We start from the raw sequence: 22,783 nt of genomic DNA on the forward strand, positions 1-22,783 counted from the left end.
AAAGTAAAGCCAGTGGCTAATAGCTTTTGCTGTGGATAAGAATCACAAGGCTTGATCATGGAAAGAATCATTAATAATCTTTATAGCATATCTATAATCTATCTAGTTGTAGTTGGTTTTAGTCTCCTGACTTCATCCTGCTGCAGTGGGTAAGACTTAGGGAGAGGAAACCAGGAATGAAGAGACCATGCACAAAATGATCAGTGGATACTCTTCTTACAAATAGCACAGAGGCAGCTACTGTTGCTCTTTTTCCACTTCTCTTGTAGGAGAGAGAGAAGATTGTGCATGGTACCGTGAGTGTATCCATCCTCTCCTAGGCAATTCTTGTCTTTGTTTCTAACAAGCAGCAAGTCTTTTTCCTTTTAATGAAAAGAATCTTGTATTCATATTTTCTACTTAACTGCTCTGAGTTGGCAAATAAACAGTATTGCTGCTTCTTCCATCTCCCTGAACTTGACTGTGTATGTGTACTGCCCTCTTATTTTGATTAGGTTTTTTTGTAAAGCTTACACTGAATCCTAGAAGTTCATCTGGACAGTATGAGCAGTACTTTCAGATAGCCATTATGCCGTAGGATTTAGCTTTTGTATTTTCAGACCCTGTACTGGTTTAGTGTATAGCTCTAAAACTTCATGTAGCCTGTTAGCTACTGTTAGACATAACAAACCCTCTCTGGGCCTGGACTCAAGGACACCTTGTTGTCCCAGGCCCAAAATATACAAACTAAGTCTCTGGGGAGGGGGAACAAACTTGGGGTAATTACGTCATTACCTGAAATTGTAATTGGAAAATTAACCCTAATATGCAAATGGACCAAACTTATAAAAGTTTGAAAAACCCGTGACCCAGCATCCATTGTAGATGTAGCCCCTCGGAGACTTTTTGATTCCCAAGGTGTTCCTATTGAAGGCCCTCAATAAGTACCTGCTTTGCTTTTATTCTTTTAATCTTGTCTAGCCTCTGTTTTCAGGTAGCCACTTCAAGGCATCAGCCAAGTGTCTGACTGGTACTATGTGTTTGACAAAAGGATGAAGATACAATTCCTGATTCTTAAGAGTATACATTCATCCTCTACAGTCTGATACGTTTGTGGACTTTGAAAGTTTTCTGTGGGAACTGAGCTGTGCACCAGACAGCAATGGCATTATCTAGGGGCTTTCACAGCTGCTTTATTAATTTTTTAATTTTTTTTTACTTTCTTTGGAACAATTTTAGTTTGACTACATGGATATTACAATTCTGTTTCTGAGCTTTTGTCTCTTAAGGTGTAGTTGATGTCTGAGTGTTCTGACAGTAGCAGAGCATATGTTAAATAAATAAATAATTGTTGTTTTACCCCATGAGATTCCCATGCTGTCACTTCTCTGTGTTCTTCCTGTGTTCTTAGCTCACACTTGTTGGGTCACAGTTCATGCTTTGGTGGCCATTACATCATTTAACTTACTCAAAACAGTTTATTAATTTTTAGAGGGACAAGTCTTTAAAGCAGATCTACCACATTTGGACTAGTAACATGTAATCCAAAACTTATTTTAGATTTTATAATATCTAATTGTAATTTTGGAGGCAGTGACTGTTGAATTTCACCTCATTTTCTTCAGTACATTTCTAAAATGACCTAGAAACACACTGATTTAACCTGCTTTGCCAATATCAAGCTTTTTTTAAGTTGAAGCTTACATGGTTTTGAATACTCTAATCTGGGGCATACAGCATCAATATCTCTAGACACTGAAATACCTGTCTGAAACTGCAGTCCAAACATATAATTTTCCAAGGGCACTGTATTTTAAAGTCTATTTCCAGCATACAGGTGATGTTTCTTTTAATATTTTAAGCATTTATGTTGCCCTTTCTGTTTTTTCCCCAATGGGAGTAATATTTCCTGCATGTAATACTGTTTGCAATGTGTACTATGCAAAAGTAATACAGCCACCAGTTACTTTCTTTTGCATGTCTCTGGAGACAGCTCCTAATTGTGGCTGAATTTCTTTAGATTTTTTTTATTTGTTAAATTTCTGTTTGTGTTTTTTAATGATCACTTCTAGTATTGCAGTTAGTTATTTCTCAGTTCTTTCAAAATTGCCAGAGGAAACAGATTTTGTTGTCTTTTTCTGCTTGTGTGGGAAAGGTTTTAATGTATTCCCATTATCTTGAACAAACTGAACTGTTTGTGACTTTTTAAAAATTTTTGATTGTTTGTTTATTTAGCTTCTTCTCCACTTCCTTCTAGCTGATGTCTCCGCCATGTCCTTGTACCTCTTTGGCTACCTTCTCTGCAGAACAGCATCTCTTAAAGTGTTTCTGATTTTGCTGAGGTTACTTCTAATCCTCAACTACTCTTATTCTTATCCATCAAACGAGAAACATCTTTTGTGTTACATGTGGATAATATTCTTTTGCTTAGAAATCTGTATTTCATTTTCAGATTCAAGAAGCCATAATTTCCCCTGGAGGAGGGGCTGGTCTTCAAAAGACTTTCAAACACTCTCAGTTTTAAAACATATTATTAATGTTAGATTTTTATGTTTTTAAGATTACATTCAGTGCCCGTACTGTCAGAGGAGATTTAATGAAAATGCAGCTGACAGACACATCAATTTCTGTAAGGAGCAAGCTGCACGTATTACTAATAAGGGGAAATTGGCAGCTGATACCAAAGGGAAGCTTCCTACTCGAACACAGGTGAGCTATAACACTTTTTCTTAACTTGGAACTTGTATTCAATGTCAAATGAAGCTTGTCAAATAGTGTGTTGCTTTTAAATGGAATTAACTGTTTTATTCTGTAATTTTATTATTTTTACTAACTGAAATTAGACGCTTAAGTATAGATGAGGCTTTTGCTTTCTTAAACTGCAGAGGTCCGTAAGTCAGATGGCAGCAGCTGCAAAGCCAAAACCAGTCATAAATGTAATTGAGAAATGTGCAAATGACAGGTAAAGATAGCAGGAGGAAATAGAGATGCAGTTTTTGTAAAGGAAGTTGAATTTCTGTTGTGCTAGTTTCTGAATCCTATTAAAGACAGTTGCTTAAGGGGCAAGCAAAGGTTCCTGACTACAGGACAACTGTCAACAGTATTTTGGCTGCTTAGAGGTTTTAGGAGGATTCAGGTGTATTACACAGTATTTTGAATCAGTGCAGGGACTGGTTCAGGCGCCACAGGTGAAAGTAAGATTTGGATTTGAAAGACAAAAGTAGTTCTGCCCTTGAGTATTCTTTTTAAAATTAAATGGTAATGAGGTGATACTTTTTATCTTAACTTTAGTTTAATTCCAGCTATGGAAAAAGATCATAAAATCTGTAGAAAAGCAAAAAATGCAGAGAGACATACAGTTGAACAACAAAACAAAGCCACTAAGTTAGAGAATGTTTCCTGCTAGTATCATCTGTAAGTATTAGACTATCAGAAACCATTTGCATGTTCTCATACAAGAAACAGGTTGCCTAGTAGGAAATCATCATCTGTTCTCCCACAGTACCCGAAAGAACTACCTGTTGTGTTATATAGATAGCTTGATTTAATTGCTTAAATTTCTAGGTTGTATTTTGTTACAGTACAAACCTGCTGCGGTTAAGAAGATGCCTTCTGTAGGATCAACACCATCACCATCATCACGCTTACCACAGCCAAGTGGTGTTAGCAAAACTGTTGTAGGTATGAAGTTAATGTTATGAATTGTTCCATTCCCCTTCTAAATATTAGTTCTCAAAGTATGCAGTAAAAATTTATTACTTATTTGATATAGTGGTTTGTAAAATCTCATTTAAAATAAAATCGGAAGGGGCACTGATTGCCATCTATCTAAAAAGACTCTTGAGTACTTAGGATTCTGGTTTATATATCAGATTTTTTTTTTCTGAATTGAATATGAAAAATCATTCAGTGTAGTAATGCATGATTGTATTGAATACTGATCTCTCACCTGAAATTTATCTGATGTATAATTCTGTAACTAATTTATATGCTGAATATGGTCATGAACTGGTGAAAATACATAGTCAAGGCATGTATATTAAAATATACAGTGGTCTAATTTGGGTTTCAGATATCATCGGATATCAAACATGTTCTGCTTGTACATACTTTGACTTTTCCTTTTTTCCTGAGGAAAGTAATTGAGATACAGTACTTCTTCTTAGAATAAAACACTGTCTCAATTACGTATTTTCTATAAATTTTTTGGAACATATTTTCTTTCTGTATTATCTTGATACTGGCTCATATCTTTGTATTTCTGAAACTCTTGTTTTGAATTTTGCAATGAAAATTTTTAAAATAAATTGTATCATTTCAGCAGCAAAAATCTTACATTTTCTTATATTCTCGTGCTTGCTTTCAACTGCAAGGTGCTTCTTCAAGTAAAGCACTGTCTTCGTCTGGATCCAGTGGGAGCAAAATTCAAACGTTATCACCAGCTCATAAGAACTCACTGGGAATGGTGAACCCACAAGCAGGGTAAGTTCTGTTTCATGTCGTCATTTTTGCTTAATTTCATATTTATGTTGTTGTAGTTCTAGAAATCTCTGTTGTTTGTTTCACTTGCTTTTTATTTTTTTCCTATGAGCTTCAGAAGTACAGTGTTTTGCATTTATTCTTTATCTGTAAATACAGCTATATGTTTAAGGACCACTGGAGCAGGCAAAGGTGGGTTTTATCAAGTTGAAGTAACAGGAAAGGAGTTCAAGAGATAAAAATAAATATAAAGTATATTAAAAATCACTGAATAGGCAGAAGTGGTTGGAGCAGTGAATTTTTTCCTGGTAAAAATGAAGGGACTTAAAGAAGCAGAAAGTATTAGGCATAATTTCCTACACTCCATGGAAATAGAAGAAAGAGGCTTCTGCCACAGACTACAAACCAATTGTGACAGGATCTTCCTCTCCGCACAAGAGGATGGATGCTTTCTCTCTTCCTTTCCTTGTCTTAAGAGGCAACAAATGAATGAGCACAAATAAGACAAGTGGAAATCAGTGCACTTACAACAGCAAGGAGTGCTCCATGAAGATTACTAGAGTTCAGTGTAAGTGCTGGTGTGATCAAGGCTGTGACTCATACTTTGCTGGAGGGGTAGAGAGTTCACAGAATCTCAAAGAGAAGTCTGTGGAAGGGATTGAAGAAAAGCAGTGCAAATCTGCAGAAGTTTGAGGACCACCTCAAAGGAGCACTGAGAACACAAAACATAGAAGGACACAGTTGCAGTTATAACGTTGGTGATTGAAAAAGATTTATTCCTATAAAAATGAGTATCAGATTGGTGAAGACGGTATAAGGTGGGAAAAAAACAATGTGTTAAATTCGTGAGGAAGAAAGAGGACGTTCTGAAAACTGATGGGGTTGGACAGCAATTACACAAAACTAGAGATTTTTAGTTTATCACTCTAAAGTTTTACAAGTTATGCATGAATATGAATTACAACTCTGTCATGCTTCCCTCCTAATACCCTGTAGCATCAGGATTCAGTTCTGTCCCTGCTTGCTTTACCTACTCATGATAACTGTTTCAGACACAGGTCACACACAGAGTCCATGAGGCTGACAGATACCTTTCTTTTTTTTTTATTTCCCCCCTCTCCTGGTGTCTCACTAGTATTTGGTCAGCTTCACTACCATTTGTAGGCATTTATGCTGTGACTGTCAGAAAATCCCAGCCTCTTATTCACTGTTTTTCTTTATTTCTCCAGTTTTAGAAGTTGAATTAACACCTACTGATGAGTGGCAAACAAGCAGGTCTGCAAACCACAGCAAAAAATTCAGCTGAGATAATTTGAAGGCATGTTTCTGAGCCCAGCAGTGTATCCCAACTGTCTGGAAAAGCTTTTTCCTGTTGAAAGTTCCTAAGTGAAATCTGTATTTGTCTCTGAGGGTGCAGCAATTTTGGTCTTTACTTGTTAACAAGGAAATTCTATCTAGTTTTACCTGTCAGTTGCTGTTGAAATAAGTATATGGAATTTGGTAGAAAATAAACCCCTGTGTTCTCCAGCTACTCCTCAGAGATCAGGAGGGCTGGGTGCAGCATGGCTTAATTTCTGATTATAACCAGTTAGGCACTATGTCTGGTTGTGTTCAGTAAGAACTTCTACAATTCCAGATTCACAAATAATGTAGTTTATTGAGCAATAGATTCTTGACTCTTGTTAGATTGCTGGTGATAAATTCTCTAGATCTACAAAATCTAAGTGTACAGTGCTATGTATAACTGTTCCCAGCTATACTCTTGATGCAGCCGGAGGCACAAATCTCACCAAAGGGTCATCCCTGCTTTGGGGAGGGGAGAGAGGAGCAAGCCCATTGTCCATGAAGTGAGGTCATGTTCTCAATACTCCAAAAATGGAGGATTTCAAATACCAATTTTAGACTTTTTGGAAAAAAGGTGTGACTATAGCCAAATATAGTTGGTTACCAGTTGCTGTGGTCTTAGTAGTTGGGGAGGCAGCTTTTTTCTCATTTTTGTATTGGTGGGTGCATTTTTCAATGTGTTAATTATATTTGGATACCTTTGGCTGAATTGGTTCTAACAAAGGCAGCACAAATCCCTAATACCTCAGTGTCGTCCTCCACCAGGTGAGGGAGCAGTGAAGGCCACCTGACATTACTCCTGTCAGCATGTGACAGCCTCACATCATTATCTTCCCAAGGGAACAGATTGGTAACAGAGGCTGGTTGTGCATGGATAAGGGGGAGTGAGGCTGCTACCGAGGCCTGGGTGCACTCCTGTGCTTCACTGAGACACCAATGGGCTGTGAGGCTCTGCCTCGCCCCAGGCATCATTCAGTTGTTAAGCCTTGCTCCAGCCTAGTGCAAGAAAAGCAAGCTCACATTTTTGCCCAAACAGCCTCATGAATTCTCCACAAACTCACAGCATCTCTGTATCTTGACATACTAAGTCTGGCAGTTTTCCACAATTGCTTACTGCACTTTGTTTTCTGTAGTCTTCCATTTTCTCCTCTGCTGCTTGGAGAAAGAACTGTGACATGATGAAGCCAAATAGCAGCTGGGGAGATGTTTGCCCAGGTTCTCTCTGGTTATGCATTCTGCTAAGCACATATAGATGGCTTCTGGTTGGCACAGCTCTGGATAACAATCTCTGCTGAAAGGCAGTAAACGTTAGCTTGGTTTATAACCTCAATTGCCTACGCAATTTCCAGATTTTAAGAGTATGGATGTGATGAGTGTGTTTCTGCCTGCAGCCCTTCTTATTGCTCTAAAAAACTTGTTCTCTTGTTTTCTAACTAGCCTTTATGATATTTGCTGCTCATACTAACCAGTTAAATGTGTCTCATTTCTGAGTGTTGTATCTGTGACCTGCCATTTCTTTTTTTAGCTTCATTGCATTCACTTCTGGGAACAAATTTGTCAGAAGGTATATTGAAGCAAAGAGGTGTAGGAGCAGTTACAACATGGAAGAGTTAGGTTCCTCAGATTGGTCACTGGTGACAGTTTCGGCCTTAATCATCTCAACTTCTGCCTTAGTATTGGGGCACGAGGGGGAAATATATTGGGTTCTGTTGAAATACCTGCAAAATTATACCAAAGCCGGGACCGAGACACCAACAGTCAGTGTCCTACATCAGAGTGAAAATAGTTAATACTGCAGTGACAGATTTTAAACGTTAAAACATCTTATAATTTAGGCTGTAGCTAAACACAGCTGGAATTATTTTCTAAAATAGAAGACCTTTTGAACATTAATCTTCAGTAGGATTAAAGAAGATTTATTTCTTTTGCTACTACATTTATGATTTAACCAGTAGAATGAGAAGCCTTAGTGTGAGATCTGGGATTCTGTTATACCTAAGTGAGAGAGAGCTTATGCTGTAAAATAAGATGCCATGTTCTTTCTGAGTTGTTAGTGGAACACTTTACTGAGCAGTGTTTTGTGGGGATTGTTTTAAGGGCAATCTTTTAAATGGAATGGTAAGCAGTCACTTTTTCTTTTCTCCTTGACAAATATTAAAGAGCCTACACACTTTATTTTGGCCAGGTTAAGTTCCAGGTTTTGCTGTTAGAAACAAGTTCCTGCAGTTTGCACTAAGGGAAACTAACTTCTGGGGTTTTTTTAGGTATTACTTAAGTGTGTAAACTTCCATCTTTGCCCAGATCATTGTAATTCTGGATTTTCCAGAGAGGTACTAGTAGAGAGGCTTAATAGTAGAATTACAATTACATTGTGCAATATCAAGGGTGAATTGTATGCGCGTTGGAGAGGGCGATGGAATGGGACACTGCTGCCTCCTGTGGAGCCGCGCTCGCCGCTCCTGCGGGGATACGCGGAGGGGCGGGAGGTGACTGCGCCGAGCCCGCCGCGCCGCCCGCGCCCGCCAGGTGGCGCTGGCGCAGCGCTGCCGCCGGGGCCGGGCCGGGCCTCGCCCCGGAGCTGCGCCAGGGGAGGGAGCTCGGAGTTCATCGCCCGTAAACCTCGTGTGCAGCATCGCAGCAAGCACTTTTTGTGTTGTATGAGCAGAAATGGAACCCTATTGTATGAGCTCACTTATTGTAAGTTCTTTTTACTATGCGGTGTCTTTTTTTTTTTTTAATTTGAATTCTCCTGTTCTGCTCCCCAGGTAAAGGACTGCTGAGAGAGCACAGCACAGTATCATCAACATAAGCTATGTTAGTGCCAGTGAGGTTTACTTTGTATGTGTAGATCAGGATGTCTCAGCTGAGTTCTGCTATGAGTTTTGTTTTTCTGCCTGGACAGAGTAAGAACACAGACAATTCTTCCAGTATGAAGGAAAGTGTTGCATAAGGGCATAATTTCTGGGTGGTACAGGAGCAAGTGAGAGTGCAAGAGTAGAGTGTGACTGTTGTAGTCAGTAAGAAAATCTTCATTCATTTGGGTGAAAATAGGTTATCTTTTTGATACTGAAGAACTAAGAAAAGGAAACTTCTACATAAGTTGTCATTAGGCTTATAATTTGATATCATGTTATGAACCCAAGTTTGATATGTATTTTATAATAGTATAGAGGTTAGCAGTGTCCTGCATTTCTTGAGGCGTGTGGCAGTTGTAGTAAGCTGCCTGTTCCAGTTTGGCCAAATTTAGAAATACATCCTCTGAGAGAAGGCACAACCACCCCTCCCCCACCAGTTTTGGGAAAAATAAATTTTCCTCGAAGGAAAGTGAAGGAGATAAAAGCTATTTATTTAACAAACACACGGGAAAAGGATAATAATGCTAAATAATAAAATCTCTCGCTGTGGAGAAAAAACCTGGGAAAGTGTCAGAGTCCTCCCTTTGGTCTCCTCGGAGCTGGGGCTTGGGCCAGGGCCAGGCCCTCTGTACCCGGTGGAAAGTCCTCCCAATGTGCTCTGATGTTAAAGGAATCAAGCAGTCCAGTAGAAAAGGGAGAAAATCTGAAATTCCAGAGAAGGAAAAATTCAACTCTCCGTCTCTTTCCAGAGAAAAAGCAGCTGAACCACTGGCCAAAAAAACTGTCCTCGGGAAAACAGCAAGCCAGGTGCTTCCTCCTTCCCCTGCCACAGCTGGGAAACCAATTGCTATCTGTGTGTGACCTTGAACAAGCTGCAAACTGCTTTGAAGAAGTTTTGCTCAGTTTTTCCTTCCCCCTCTCAGGCTCAGTTTAGAAGTATAGAAAGAAAGGCCCAGAAATCAATTTCTGGGCATAGGCAGCGATATGGGATACACATCATAAAGTCACCCCAAGACACTGCCAGAAATAATCAGATGTTCAGGAGGAAAAAATTGGGTAGGTTCTTCCTAACCTAAGGGTAACCAAACAGGTGAGCTCCACACCCACATGCAAACCATTTTTCGCAGCAGAACGTGACACCACTGTTTGTGGCCAGCCAGGGATCTTTTGCTTGTACAGATTGTCTGTACATGTTTCATTTGTGAACAGTTACGCTTGTTTGTTTTTTTAATGGGACTTGGAAAATTACATTATATTTTTTAATATGGCAAATGAACCCATAGAATTTAATTTGTAATTTATATTTTATTTTGGGGCTAAGACATACACTTTAATGTTAATATTTCCATCCTGGAAAATAAGTCTGTTAGTGACACATCGGCAACTGTCTTACAGCTGAAATACAATATGAACTGCACACCAAATCGATAACAGTAAATTTTAAATTTCACTTACATGTTTGCTATAAAGCATTTGTACCCTTTATAAACATTATCTTTTTAAAACAGTTTGTTCCTTTTATGAATACCATAACTTACAGGGCTTTGTTCAATGAAATCAAGATAAGTGAGGAGTCATCTTGGAGATCTTTGCATTTCAAAAGATTCTTGTGATCATGGTTTTTTTCATTAGAATGGGAAAAGGCTTTCAGCTTTGGGTTTTTGGTTTTGTTAAGGTGTGAAAGAATACTGTAGTTCTTTATTTTGATAGTATTATGACTGCTTCTAGGATATTTCTTTGGTGTTCTACTCTGTATGTGCCTGGAGTTCACAGGTTATGCTGATAATTTATTAAAGTTCAAAAATAACCAAGACAATGATGTTAGGTTGAGGTATGTGTTTTGCAGTGTCAGAGACCTCAATCTTGCGTCTCAGTTTCTTGGAAGTATGTTAAGAGTTTATATTGGGTCAAACATTAGTTTATGATAACTATATAACTATAGTTAATTAATTTGAACTACAACATCTGTTTGGGAGGCTATTTGTAGGTTTTACTTTATGATGATAAGATGATAAAAATGCAGATCTTAACTTGATCTAATTTTCCAATCTAAGTGTGATTTCTGAAAAGCTACAGTTTTCCTTATGATGATGTGAGGGAGGGATTTTTTTTAATTATTATTTTGTTAGTTAATTTTTTTTTAAATGTTTTTAAAATTTGATTTTTTGATTTATTCTTTCTGGTTTTGAAATTTTATCCATAATAGTAAAAAAAAAAAGTAATAAAGTATTGGCTATGTATATAGTACTGTCTATTGTGAATGGGGTTTTTGTTGTTAAAACAAAGCTGGGTTTCATTCAGGCTGTCCTCTATTCTGCCTTTCCAAAACAAAAGCAACAAAAAAAAATGAAAAAAGGAAAAATTTTTCTTCTTGCTAATTCTAAAGTTAACGTGGCTTGTACTTATATATCTTTTATTTTCTAATGTTTTAAACTTACTATGACTTGTAATTTTGAGCCCCCCTTTCCCAGTGTTGAATGACATCATGAAAGCTGTTCTTAAAAGAGACTAAATGTGAGTACATTGTGCAGAGTGTGAGGATAACTGGCATTAATATTTTGTTTGAAAAAGAATTTAAAAAATGTATTCAAAATGTAATCCAATGTCTATGAAATCCATTCCTTATCAAAACAAGAAGAAACCCTTTTGTTTGCTGGACAATTAAAGTCTGATTTGTACTTTTTTTTTAAGTCAATGGGATTTCTTTGGTAAGATCAGTATTGAATTGTGAGTATTTTTAATTTCTTTTTTTTTTTTTTTTTGCGTAACTTGAATAGCAATTTAGCACTGTCCTTATGAGCACCCCTTTATATATTTTAGTAGCAAGATGGACAAGTTAGACCCACCACTGCGAACTGGAAGAGGTGTGCAAAGATTTTATGACACAGATACAAAAACAGACTGTACCGTCCAACGGCCAAATGAGTTGTTGCTTGTAAAGAAGTAAGAATTAAAAATCAGTGTGGTTTATCTGTTTTGCAGAAATGTTTCTCCTAAGCAGAGACATATGTCCTTGACAAACATCAGGTGCCCAGTATGTCTTCAATAAAAGTGTTGTGGGAGAAGAATAGATTATATAATTAGTATCAGTGTGAGGTAAACAGCTTCACAGTAGGACAGGGAAGGTGAAGGTTTCCCTCAGATTTGATTTCTTCTGTCAGTGCTTGATTACAGATTAAAAGTAATGAACTTGTCTTTCTAAACCCGAGATAGAACTGATTTGCATAATGCAAAGCTGAAGTAAGCAGTTAAGCCTGATAACTGTACTGGTTTTTGACAAAGTAATTTTATTCTCTTAAGGTCAAATACTTCTCTAACTCTACATTTGTGTGGTAGATGTGATGGCCCAAAACCATGAGAAAGGCAGACTTAGTAATGAAAGGTAAAGTCTTTGGTTAAGTCTAACCTACCTCATATGAAGATTTCTGGATATTCAGAAGTCTTTATAAGATCTAAGTTTGGAAGGAAGGTTATTCCAATTATTCTAATCTTTTAAAAAGGAAATAGATACTAAACTGTAGTTAAGCCTTTGATTTATTTTGGAAGATGCCAAATTCAAATAGGCTGCTTTTTCATATTGTAAAAGAGAAATAAGTAACGAATTATGTGGCACATACATGAAATGTATTGCTTTACATAGTAGAAATGTGTCTGAATCACTTAATGCTGTAACCAAAGCTTTAGTATCTTTGAGACAGGGAAAGAATATTTGACTTTGGCTTTTATTTGAAGAAGCAAAAGCAATGAAAGGAATGGGAGCTCTTTTTAGACAAGCAGAATTTCATTATGTTTTTATTTACTCCTTTGCATGTTTGGTTAGAGTTATGAGTCCTGTGAACCATCAAAAATTACCTCAGTTTTTCATTCTGCAATACATTGTTAAGATGTTGAAAATTTAGCTTAATGAGTTACTACAATTGCTTAAAGTAGTCCCTATCCATAGACCGGTGATTTGATTCTTCTTCTTGAGAGAAATTCTTTAAAAGTATAGGCACTTCTTACCTGCTCTTCATACCATCCCTGTTGTTCTTCCTCTGGTATCTACTGAGTTGAAGAATTAAATCTGCCTTACTTGCAGTAGCATATTCAGTACGCTGCATGTCAGCAGCATTCAGCAAATGTGACTAGTTCCTAACCATTCATAAATTCAGCATAGCAATGTGGAATGTTGCAGTTTATGGCAGAGGTTTCTGGACTTTAGGATGCATGCCATTAGTCAGCAGAAAGTTATTTATGACTTTGCACAGAACTATGAGCTGTTGTGGGTAACAGTGACAGCTGTCAAGAATATCTGAAAACACTCTGTCTAGGAAGCAAGCTTTATGTAGCAGTATTTTGTGATAGAATTCAACCAAATCATGAATGCATGCTTAGAAAAAGACAAGCTCTTTTACAAATTACTTTCAGATTTTTATTTTGCAAGCAAGTGGTAATTTGACTAGATGTACAACATGAGCTGCTTTAGGAAGGAACTCACTTTCAATCTTACTTTTTTTTAAATATAGAGTGGGTAAGAAATACCTTTAAAGTATGTCTAGGTTTTAAGAGTTCCAGCTGATATTGGTACACAGTCTCATCTCCTGTCAAGCTCAATTCATACTTCATGTGATACAGTGTAGAGCAGGGATTTATATAGCTTCTATATAGCTTATATAGCTTTCTAAAAACAAAACACAAAATCCAACCAAACAGGAAAACAACAGTAGATAGCGAAAGCAGAGATGGGGCAGATCAGAAGAAACCAAGCTGTGGTGGCACAAGTTGAAATAACCAAACAGATTGATGCTTAAGGGAGTAATTTCAAGATTTTTCACCAAACATAAATGAAACGTGATGCTGATTGTGTGCCTAGATTTGGGCTGAATAAAGTTGTAGACAGTGGCAGCCTACTCCTTGTGTTGATTTACTTATCAAAAATGTCAGAAATCACAGAATGGATAAGGTTGGAAGGGAAGTTGCTAGTCTGAAAATATATTTGGGGTTTCTTCTATATTTTTAGAAAATTAGTTGTGCAAAAAGACTGCAGAAATTATGCAGAAAGCTGTGTTTAAACATCTTGGAATGGAGATGTCCTGTTAAACCTTTAATGAGTGATGTTTTATCTGTTCATGAGACTTTGCCTCGTTTGATATACAGGGTGGACTGTGCACTTTGAATGTGGCTTTTCAGTATTTCAATTTCCTCCCCTCCCCAGCTCAGTCAGTGGCCTGAATGCTGTATTAAGACACTGATTTCTCTGAAATTTCTTTAGTATACACCTAGCACTAAAGCAGCAGGTGAATTTTCAGAGTACCTAGTGGGATGAAGATTGTATGATACAGTTGAAATACAGGAAAGAAGAGTGGACTGGTTGTCACGTCAATTTATTTCAAATATCTAGGACTCCTAACATGATGTTCAAAACTGATTCAAAGTACATTCTGAAGAGACTTCAATTTAAGAAATTAATGCTGTTGATTTTGAAAAAGTAGCATGTTGGTCCCAAGGTGAAAATCCAGAGAAAACTGAGTCAGTAATAAATTTGAATATTTTTTTAATTACTTGGAGCTGTCTAAACAGAAACTGACACACAATTCTATTCTTTGCTTCATTGCCTGATAATCCCTGATCCATGATGATCCCATAATGTTTCTGTGTGTACAGTTGAATTTTCCTTTATATGCTTTTCTGTCTTCAATGACAGGTAAAGTAACAGTCCACTATGTTCTTTCTACTATTGAGCTCTAATGAGTTTTTACTCAATTATAAGCAAAGGTCTCTCTTCGTTGTATAATGAGATGGGGAAAATAGCACAAGATGAGTATTTAGCATCTGTACATCATAATAGTGTAATTTAGGTTACATTTAGAACTTTTATTCTGGAATTCTATAACTTCTGAAAGGCTGACATAACTTTCAGTAAGTTTTAATTCTGATATAACTGATGCAGTGCTTTTCAGTCTGCACAGTATTTTTTATTTTCAGTGAAGTCCATCTTTAGAATCTCCTTGCTAAATCAGGGGGCAGACAGGAAAACTAATGGAGAAGGCTAGTGTTCTGCACAGTGATCCATAATCTTTGATCATTCTACTCTACCTGTTTCATGTAGAAGCCATTCTTGTTAACTTGAATACTTAGATATAATTTCAATTTATTTAATCTTAAATTTAGTTGCTGATTTCCACCTTTGTGCTTAATTATTTGATCACTTTTCCACTGGTTGAAGTGATAGAAGGAGCTGAAAAGCCATCTTTATTCCATATTCATGACATGAAGGGAGAAATGTTTTATGCAGCATGTCTATAATTCAGGACTTATTACATGTTCCTCAGTTGTGTCACTGTTGGACTTGAAGCTACTGGAGTTGAAGGCATTTCCTTATATGTGTTTTCAAAACCAAACCAAGACCAGATAGCTTATAATTCTGAAAGTAGCAGTTAGGTTTATCTGAAGAGAATGGATGGTCTCTTGGGACTGATTTTTTTAATGGAGTCTTGTTTTAATTTTTTTTAATGTCCTTGAGCAAGTCTCAAATTGAGTTTATGCATTGGTGTTCAAGAATGAGAACAGAAAAACTTGGTGATGCACAAGATGTCATAGTCGAAGACTTGCCAAAGAAGAAGAAATCCCAGTGAATGGTAATTCTTTTGAGCAATGATGAAAACTTCTGTCCTCGGTCACTGAAGATAAATCAATGCCCCTTCCTATTTATTTTTCTTAGTGCTACTCAGATTTTTCAGGGGATTCTGATGTTTCTCTACTCATCAAAGCAAGCAGCAAGATTTTTTCAATGTTTGGGATGTGCTGTTCATTGTATACTGGCTTCTCATAAAACTCATGAGTCCTGAGGAAAGCAGTTTTCATATCTGTGTGATCATAATATTGACGCCAACTTTAGGAAGACTGTGACAGTTTAGAAAAAATTGAGGCCCTAATGCTGGATGCAATTTCTTTCTTCTCCTTCTATTTATATTCATAACTATGCTTTGAAGAAAAAGGATTTACAGCATTATATAAGAAGAAAAAGGTCTTGTTGACTAACTTCATATTGGTCACAAAGTATTGAGAATGTTATCCTTTCTACAGATCTTAAACTATTAAAACCTGTAGTCAGCTGCTCTCTATTTTTCTAAAAGACCTGCCAGTCCTAAAAAGTGACTTGTGATTTGTCATGGTAGACATTAGAATCCACTGAGCAGCCAGTAGTGCAGGATCTACCTGTTAGGAAGTGAGACAAGGGACTTACTGTTTCATTTAATTTGTCATTGTAAGATTCAAGTCATAACAGTTCAAACCATGCAATTTCCTACCAAAGCTCCTCTGTTTGCTTTTGGTAGGAAATTAGTTATTTTTCATACAATTAACTAATGTGTAGATTGATGCACTTTTATATATATTATATATATAAAAATATATATAAAATTTGAAAATGCATATTCTTGCATGTATTGTCTTGTGTGTGTATAAATCATCAGGTATTTCTTCTATTTTAGGGGCGCAACAAAAACCCGGACATCAACCCCTCCTAGTGTGGCAAGAGCCATGAGCACGGGTGCTCTAACAAACAGAAGAAAAACTAGCAATTCAGACATTTACTTAAGGTGGCTTTTAACTTCATGGATTTTGTCATCAATAGAGCCTTCATTAAAGGGGATTACTTACTACAAAAGAAGTTGGGGAATGTATTATTCTCTGCAGTTAATAGATGATCAGTACTATTTGGCTTGGGATGCTCAATATATTTTGCATGTTTATCATCTGACAGCACACCTTGGTCATCAGCTGTCTCAGATGTGCACAGAAGACCCTTTTAGAAATGTCAAAAACCTCTTGGGAGCTGTTGAAAAAATAAGAAAATATTCTTTCGGTAGAAACTGAATGAAATCTGCATGCTAAGAACACAAATTGTCTTGTCCTACCCTTTTAAAGGGTAGGATGAAAATTGTATTGCTGGTTTAACCTTTCTTTTTTTGACATGCTAAGTTTAAAGTTTTCAAACACTCCAGTTAATCTAAGTTGTCAGTGAAATATTTGATCCTGCTCCTAGAACTTTGGTGTTTTTTGTTTTCTTGCACAGAAGGTGGTTATTTGGAGATATTTATGGGAGCCTGGATAGTGTTGAATGTAAGATATACCACTGTAAATAGGAAATGCAGGCATGAAAATGACAGTAACAATAACTATATTAATTGCAAGGATTAGACTAACTTTACATCAAGTTATACTGAACTGGCTTACAGAGAATGTTCTTCATCTGGGAACTTTCAGGTCTGACGGGAAAACTGGGTATGACAGTGGAGACTGCCCATCCTCAGTCAACGGAGGAAGTGCGAAAAGCAGTGAAGGAATTTCACCTGTACAGTTATCCAAGTTCTGCCATGAATGTGGAACAAAGTATCCAGTGGAATGGGCGAAATTCTGCTGTGAGTGTGGAATTCGAAGAATGGTTGTGTGAACACTTTCTTACAAGCAGAAAGAAAACGAGAAATTGGAACATCTGCTAGGTACTGTTGCATGGAAAGCTTGAGCACTCCATCCAGTTAGACTTCATGCTGCAAACATTGAAACACCATTTTGTAATTTTCTGAGTGCAATCTTCTGGTTACACAGTTATTTATAAACAAATATATATACTGTATATAAAAATAGCAGCTACCTAAAACTGTGCCATTCAAGGAAATACTCTTTACTCTTTGTTGAAAATATTTAAAATTAAAGTAAAAATGTGTTAAGTAACCTAGGTAGCAGAAGTGGTTCAATGTTTGTTTTTTTTTTCTGTAAATCCTACTAGACAAAGGATTTTTTAGATCACTTATGTAGGGTAATACCTATAGGGAACTAGCCATGAACAACTTGGGCTTCAAAAGTTTCTCTGTGGAGGCATTTCCTGCATCTGTGACAGTAATTTAGATGCTGTTTTCTAAGTGAAAACACCATGAGCAACTCCTTATAAATTCCTGGATAAAAGTGTAAAAATCTGGATCTTTAAACTCTTTAACATTAATATGCTAATTGGACTTTCCAGTTGCTTCCTAGGATTTTTTTTAAAGAATCAAAGTGGAAAGACTACCTGAGAATTCTCTTTGCATGTAAGAAGAAAGGCAAGATTTTCTTTTTGTGGCTTTCCATGTTTTGTTTTTCAGTAAGAACATGTTCATATTTTTATCTATTTATAATGAAAAATATGGTATTCATTTTATTATGATTCATTTTGTTAAGTTTCTTTTGTTTTGAAATACTTGTCTTCCTCCTCCTGTGCTCCACCATGATTAGCATATCTAAAGGTGTTGTGCTTTGTCTTTGTCCTATTTCCAAAGGTTCTGCTCTTTTTTTTGTCTCTTCCCTTATTTCCTGAAGGAAAGTCAAAGTCTATGCTTATACTACCTAAATGTTGAATTCTTATTTTGAAAACAGCCTTCTTGATGTATCCAATACCAAAAAAAAAAATTAGTTCTATAAAAATTAATGCTATTAGAGCAGTAGGTCTTGATGTAAGTAGTGACTCTGTTTTATTCTTACTCCTGTGAAAACAGCACAACTTACACATATGAATGCATAGGGGAGTAACTGTGCTTCACAGGTTTATGTGTCAATACCTGATGTGGTTTGGGTTTTTTTTGCACTTTTGTGTACTCTTAATGTCAGAACAACAATCTCTTCAAGTTAGTAATAGACTTCACATTAATCCATTGAGAAGGAGGAGGAGACTTGAAGTTGTTGGGTTTTTTACTAAATACACAGGATACTAAAACCATTCACAAGCCAAATCACTTAACTTGTATCTTAATGTAGTAATTTATTTTGTGAAGTTTTGCTTTGAGGTACTTGCACCATCTTCATTATGCGTGACAAAACAATCTGAAACAACTTAACTGTGCCTTTCCCACAGTAAATACATTTTTTGTCAGAAACTGGTACTTTCAGCTCACAAACACCATTAGTTTCAATTCATTTAATTTCTTTGTAACTTATACAAAATATAATGTAGTGCTCCATTATAGTATTATGTTCATTGCTTGCATTCTCAAAAATTGTGATTATCAATGGGGCATTTTTGGAAGAAAGCATGATTGAAGAAATGCATCTTCAAAGCAGATACCAGTCTAAGAGAATGAGAGATTTAAGAGACTTGATGTAGTCATGTTGCAGGCCACAAGCTATTGATGTTTTAAAATTAGTTCAATGCATGTCTTGCACTTTTTATACAATTTTTTTTTTAATTATCCTTCATTCAGTGTGGTCTTATTATAATTGGTGTAAGCTGGCTACCGAGCATGATAGAATGGATGACTGGTTATGATAGAACTGACAAATCCTAGCCAATTTATTTTCTAGGTAGTTTAGATTCTAGGATCCGTATTATGGCACATTCATATCTGTACTTGGAAAAACTGGAATTCTGTGTTCTTTCCATAGATAAGCATGCTTTGGAAAAATTGCCCTGGATTTGGGCCATGGAGGTCTGTAGACTGAACTATTGCGAGCTGAGAGTCCATCAGCAAAGATACCAGTCCAGAATAGGTTTGATTAGGTAGTGAATCTACTCTGACCTGATTAATTTTTAGTTGTTTCTGCTGGAAAATGCATTTTACCATTTGTTAAAAATGCTTTCTACAAAGGGAATGTTTAGTATGGTACTAAATACCTTTCAGATTTTCCAGGATTATTGTAACTGTAGGAAAAAAAATATTGACTGTTTCTCCTTTGAACTGTAGGTGGCAGATTCCTAGTTTCAAATCAATCCTCATACAATTACTGTATTTTCTGCTTTGTGAGCTGTTGTTGAGACTCTTTGCTTTCAATGCAGCATTTAGTAAATTACTTGAGTAGCACATCATTTGCTTCATTTACACTTCTGTGATTTATCATGAGGATTAGATAGGGAATTAACCTGAACGGAAACAAAGGTTTTTAAAACCGATCTTTTAATTTGGCCTTACAAAGGTCTGTGAAACATAATTGACTGTTGATAGTAACATTGGATAATGTGTATGTGTTGTAATCTACAGTAAATATAAGCAGACGATGAAATTCTTCTTGACTGTGTAGTTTGTTGCTGTATGGTAAGACTTATGGGAGGCCCAATATGTTCTGTTATCTCAGCTGGTTTTGTTACTGAATGACATAGGTTTCTGAAGTCTGTGATGTTGCAGACCCTGACCTGTATTACTCAAGTTACCAGCACAGATCATTGTAATTCCATCTCAATGGATGTTTATACAAAACAGTAGCTTGGTTTTCATAATGTCCCTGCAGAACTATATGTGGGAAACAAATTTGTTATATTTAAAGAAAAGAAAATTTAGGGAGTTGGACTGAATTTTCAGTCATTAGCGTATTACATGTGTCAGGAAGTTTCCAGATTTAATTTATTGGTAATTGACATCCAAACCATCTTGCCCTAGTCTTCCCCACACCTTTATGCCTTGGTTTTCATGAGAGGAAAAAACACGGACTATGCACTGTCTGTTTATAGTGAAATTTAGTGATGCAATTGTTGTGATGATTCCTATACCAATGTTTAACCCTATGACAGAGTTTCTTTTACTGTCTGCCATTTTATCTTCCTAATGTTCTTACTAAGGTTCTTCCATTTATTAAAGAAAGGGGAGGGGGGGAGGGCAAGGTCAAAGGTAAAATTTCATTTAAAGAAACAAGGAAGAGGCTGGTTTTGATGTTTGGCCTGAGGGAGTTTGCATTCCCATTCTACTTTTGTGATTCTATCTTATACAAAGGACCTCTCTGTGCCAGGAAGTAGTGCAGAATCATTGGAACTATGCTGATAGAAGTGCAGTGGAGTTATGAAAAATACTAGCTTCAACAGTAAAAACAGCATAGCATATAGCTTAATCTCTATATGATGTACCTTACAGAGGTTTATATTTATGCATGATGCCCACACCCTAGGTAGTTTCAGAAGTGGAATCTCTAAATATGCAGCAATTTAAATGTGTTATATGGATAATTAGTCTTATACACCACTTCAGGGAGGTGCTTCACCCCCATTTCAGGTTGTAACTATGAAACAAACATATAGGCAGAATTTTTCAAATTTGCCAAAGAGACTCGAAGAGCCCTTGAACTCCCTGGAGGGAGTGGGGAAGCTCCACCTGAGAGTTCCCTGGCAGGGAGGGCCAGGCAGGGAGGGCAGCAGGCAGGGGGAGCTCTCCATGGTGCTCTGGCACTGAGCCTCTCCCAGGGTGCTGGGGCAGCAGCTGCTCCAGTGCAGCCACGCGTCCTGCGCCTTCACAGGATGGGAGCTCCAAATTTTATTGTAACACCTAAACTGGTCTTTATCCATCATGGAAGTTCTCTGTCATCTGCAAGGGAATAGCTCCTAATTCACCATCACAGCTGAGAGTTAGTGCCTGAAATGCAGGGAGAGCGTTTCCATGATGCCTGCTCACCGAGTCAGTGGAAGGAGGTATGACTGCAGTACTTTAAATGCTAATAAACAAGATATGTGCACACTGATGCAGACTATGTAATTAGTCTGCATATAAAATTAAATTGTATTGTCTATGTATTACAAAGGTCACAAGAAGTGCTAGTTTCCATCACATAGACTTTGTATATCTGCAAAGAACAGACCTGTTATGAGTGTTTTTAATCTTGGCTGAAAAATTTGTGGTTAGTAAGAGCACTTTTTTCAGTTTTACTTCTATCCAGTTTGGCTAAGCTATGAATAGTTGTATGGGTTGTATGAGAAGGTAGAATTTTCATCTTTGGTAAAATTTGTTTTAGTGACTCTGGTGAAAATAGTTTTATTGCCTTTCAAGTACAGCTTACTCCAACTTGTGATTGTTTTGCTGCTGGTTGGTTTGATTGGTTTTTTTCCAACTCGCTAAGTAAGGTTTGAGTGACCTAATTGTGTTGTTGGAAGAAGTGTTAGGTAAAAGACTCCATTAGCTGGATTCAGTAGTTACTTGGTTGATATTTTTGTTCCAGTATTCACAGTATAAGAGATTACTCTTGCATACTAGTTTGTTTTTTGTTTTGTTTTGGGTTTGGTTTTTTGGTGTTATGTCATTCCAGAATAATACACATTTCTGGAGGATCCTATTTAGTCCCATTCCACTTCATCTTGCCAGAAAACAGTTTCTTTGTATTTTCTCTTAATTAGTGATTGTTCTTTACAAAAATGATCAGTAGGGAAATTAAATTTCCCCAATTTGAACATTGGAGTCAGCAAATCAAATACTCAGTTTAATATAGCTGAATATTGAACCCACATTCTGAATAGAAATGCATGTTTCACCATAGTTCTATATTTCTATTTGGCTTTCTGGCAGAACTGTGAATGGATTTGGGTGGGATCTGTGAAGTGCTGAGGACACTGCAACTGTTACAAAACCTACTGTATATGATCTTTCTAGCTCTTGGTGTTCATCCTTCACATGACATTTAATATGTTTCTCTTCATAAGTTTATTTATTGATGTTCCATGTTTTTAAATGGCGTGTTCATTCATGTGTTGGAGGTGATTAATTCTTTCATCATTGCATTTATTATGTTTGCCTTGCCCCTTAGTATGTGGAATATTTGTTTGTGACCATCCAGTGGGGGTTTTTTTGCCAGAATTCCTGGGTTTGTTTGCATCTTATTTCGTATATTATGTTTATTTTAAAGTGTCAGTTCTGTTTTAATTAATAAATGTAAATCACCACCTAATGCTAATTTGCCACTTGTTAACAATAAAGCAAATATGTCAATAAAACTTCTTGTGATGTGCAAATTTTTGTAGTCAAATGTGAAATTATCTTAAATAACATAGCATACAGGTAGGTAATATAATTTCAACCTTAAGAATATTGTGATGTTTGATCTCAGGTACACAAAGAATAGAATTTTTAAATTGAGTGAGATGAGATTTGGATTCCTAAGTCACCTTGAAAAACATACCAGATCTTTAAATCAGTGTGATCTGCTTATATAAACTTAACTCTGTATCTCCTCTATTTCTCCAATTATACTGTGAATTTAGTTTATGTAGAGCTCATCACTGTGACATCTGTAGTATTTCTTTTTTTTTTCTTAATAATAAAACTATAAGGGATAGTAAACTTAAGCTTGATCTGGATTTGTTCTCCTTCATGACATTTGAACACTATTTTGTTGATGAAATTATTAAGAAAAAAAGCGCAGAA

The 22,783-nt window shown here is 36.5% G+C and overlaps 1 protein-coding gene across 2 annotated transcripts in view; it reads left to right on the forward strand.

Annotated features, from left to right (window-relative positions):
* Positions 1-22,664, forward strand: part of ZC2HC1A (zinc finger C2HC-type containing 1A) — a 35,637-nt gene extending 12,973 nt beyond the window's left edge. The window contains exons 5-10 of one of the 2 annotated variants that reach the window (XM_069004986.1): positions 2,540-2,688; positions 3,561-3,660; positions 4,353-4,461; positions 11,478-11,600; positions 16,130-16,237; positions 16,905-22,664. In XM_069004986.1, coding sequence (XP_068861087.1) covers positions 2,540-2,688; positions 3,561-3,660; positions 4,353-4,461; positions 11,478-11,600; positions 16,130-16,237; positions 16,905-17,091 — 776 coding nt within the window. In that variant the 3' untranslated portion in view covers positions 17,092-22,664. The remainder of the gene's footprint in view (positions 1-2,539; positions 2,689-3,560; positions 3,661-4,352; positions 4,462-11,477; positions 11,601-16,129; positions 16,238-16,904) is intronic. The other variant, XM_069004985.1, reaches the window with a different exon arrangement.
* Positions 22,665-22,783: the final 119 nt, after the last annotated feature.

Source organism: Aphelocoma coerulescens, chromosome 2 (genome assembly GCF_041296385.1).
Source record: "Aphelocoma coerulescens isolate FSJ_1873_10779 chromosome 2, UR_Acoe_1.0, whole genome shotgun sequence".
Taxonomy (NCBI): Eukaryota; Metazoa; Chordata; class Aves; order Passeriformes; family Corvidae; genus Aphelocoma; species Aphelocoma coerulescens.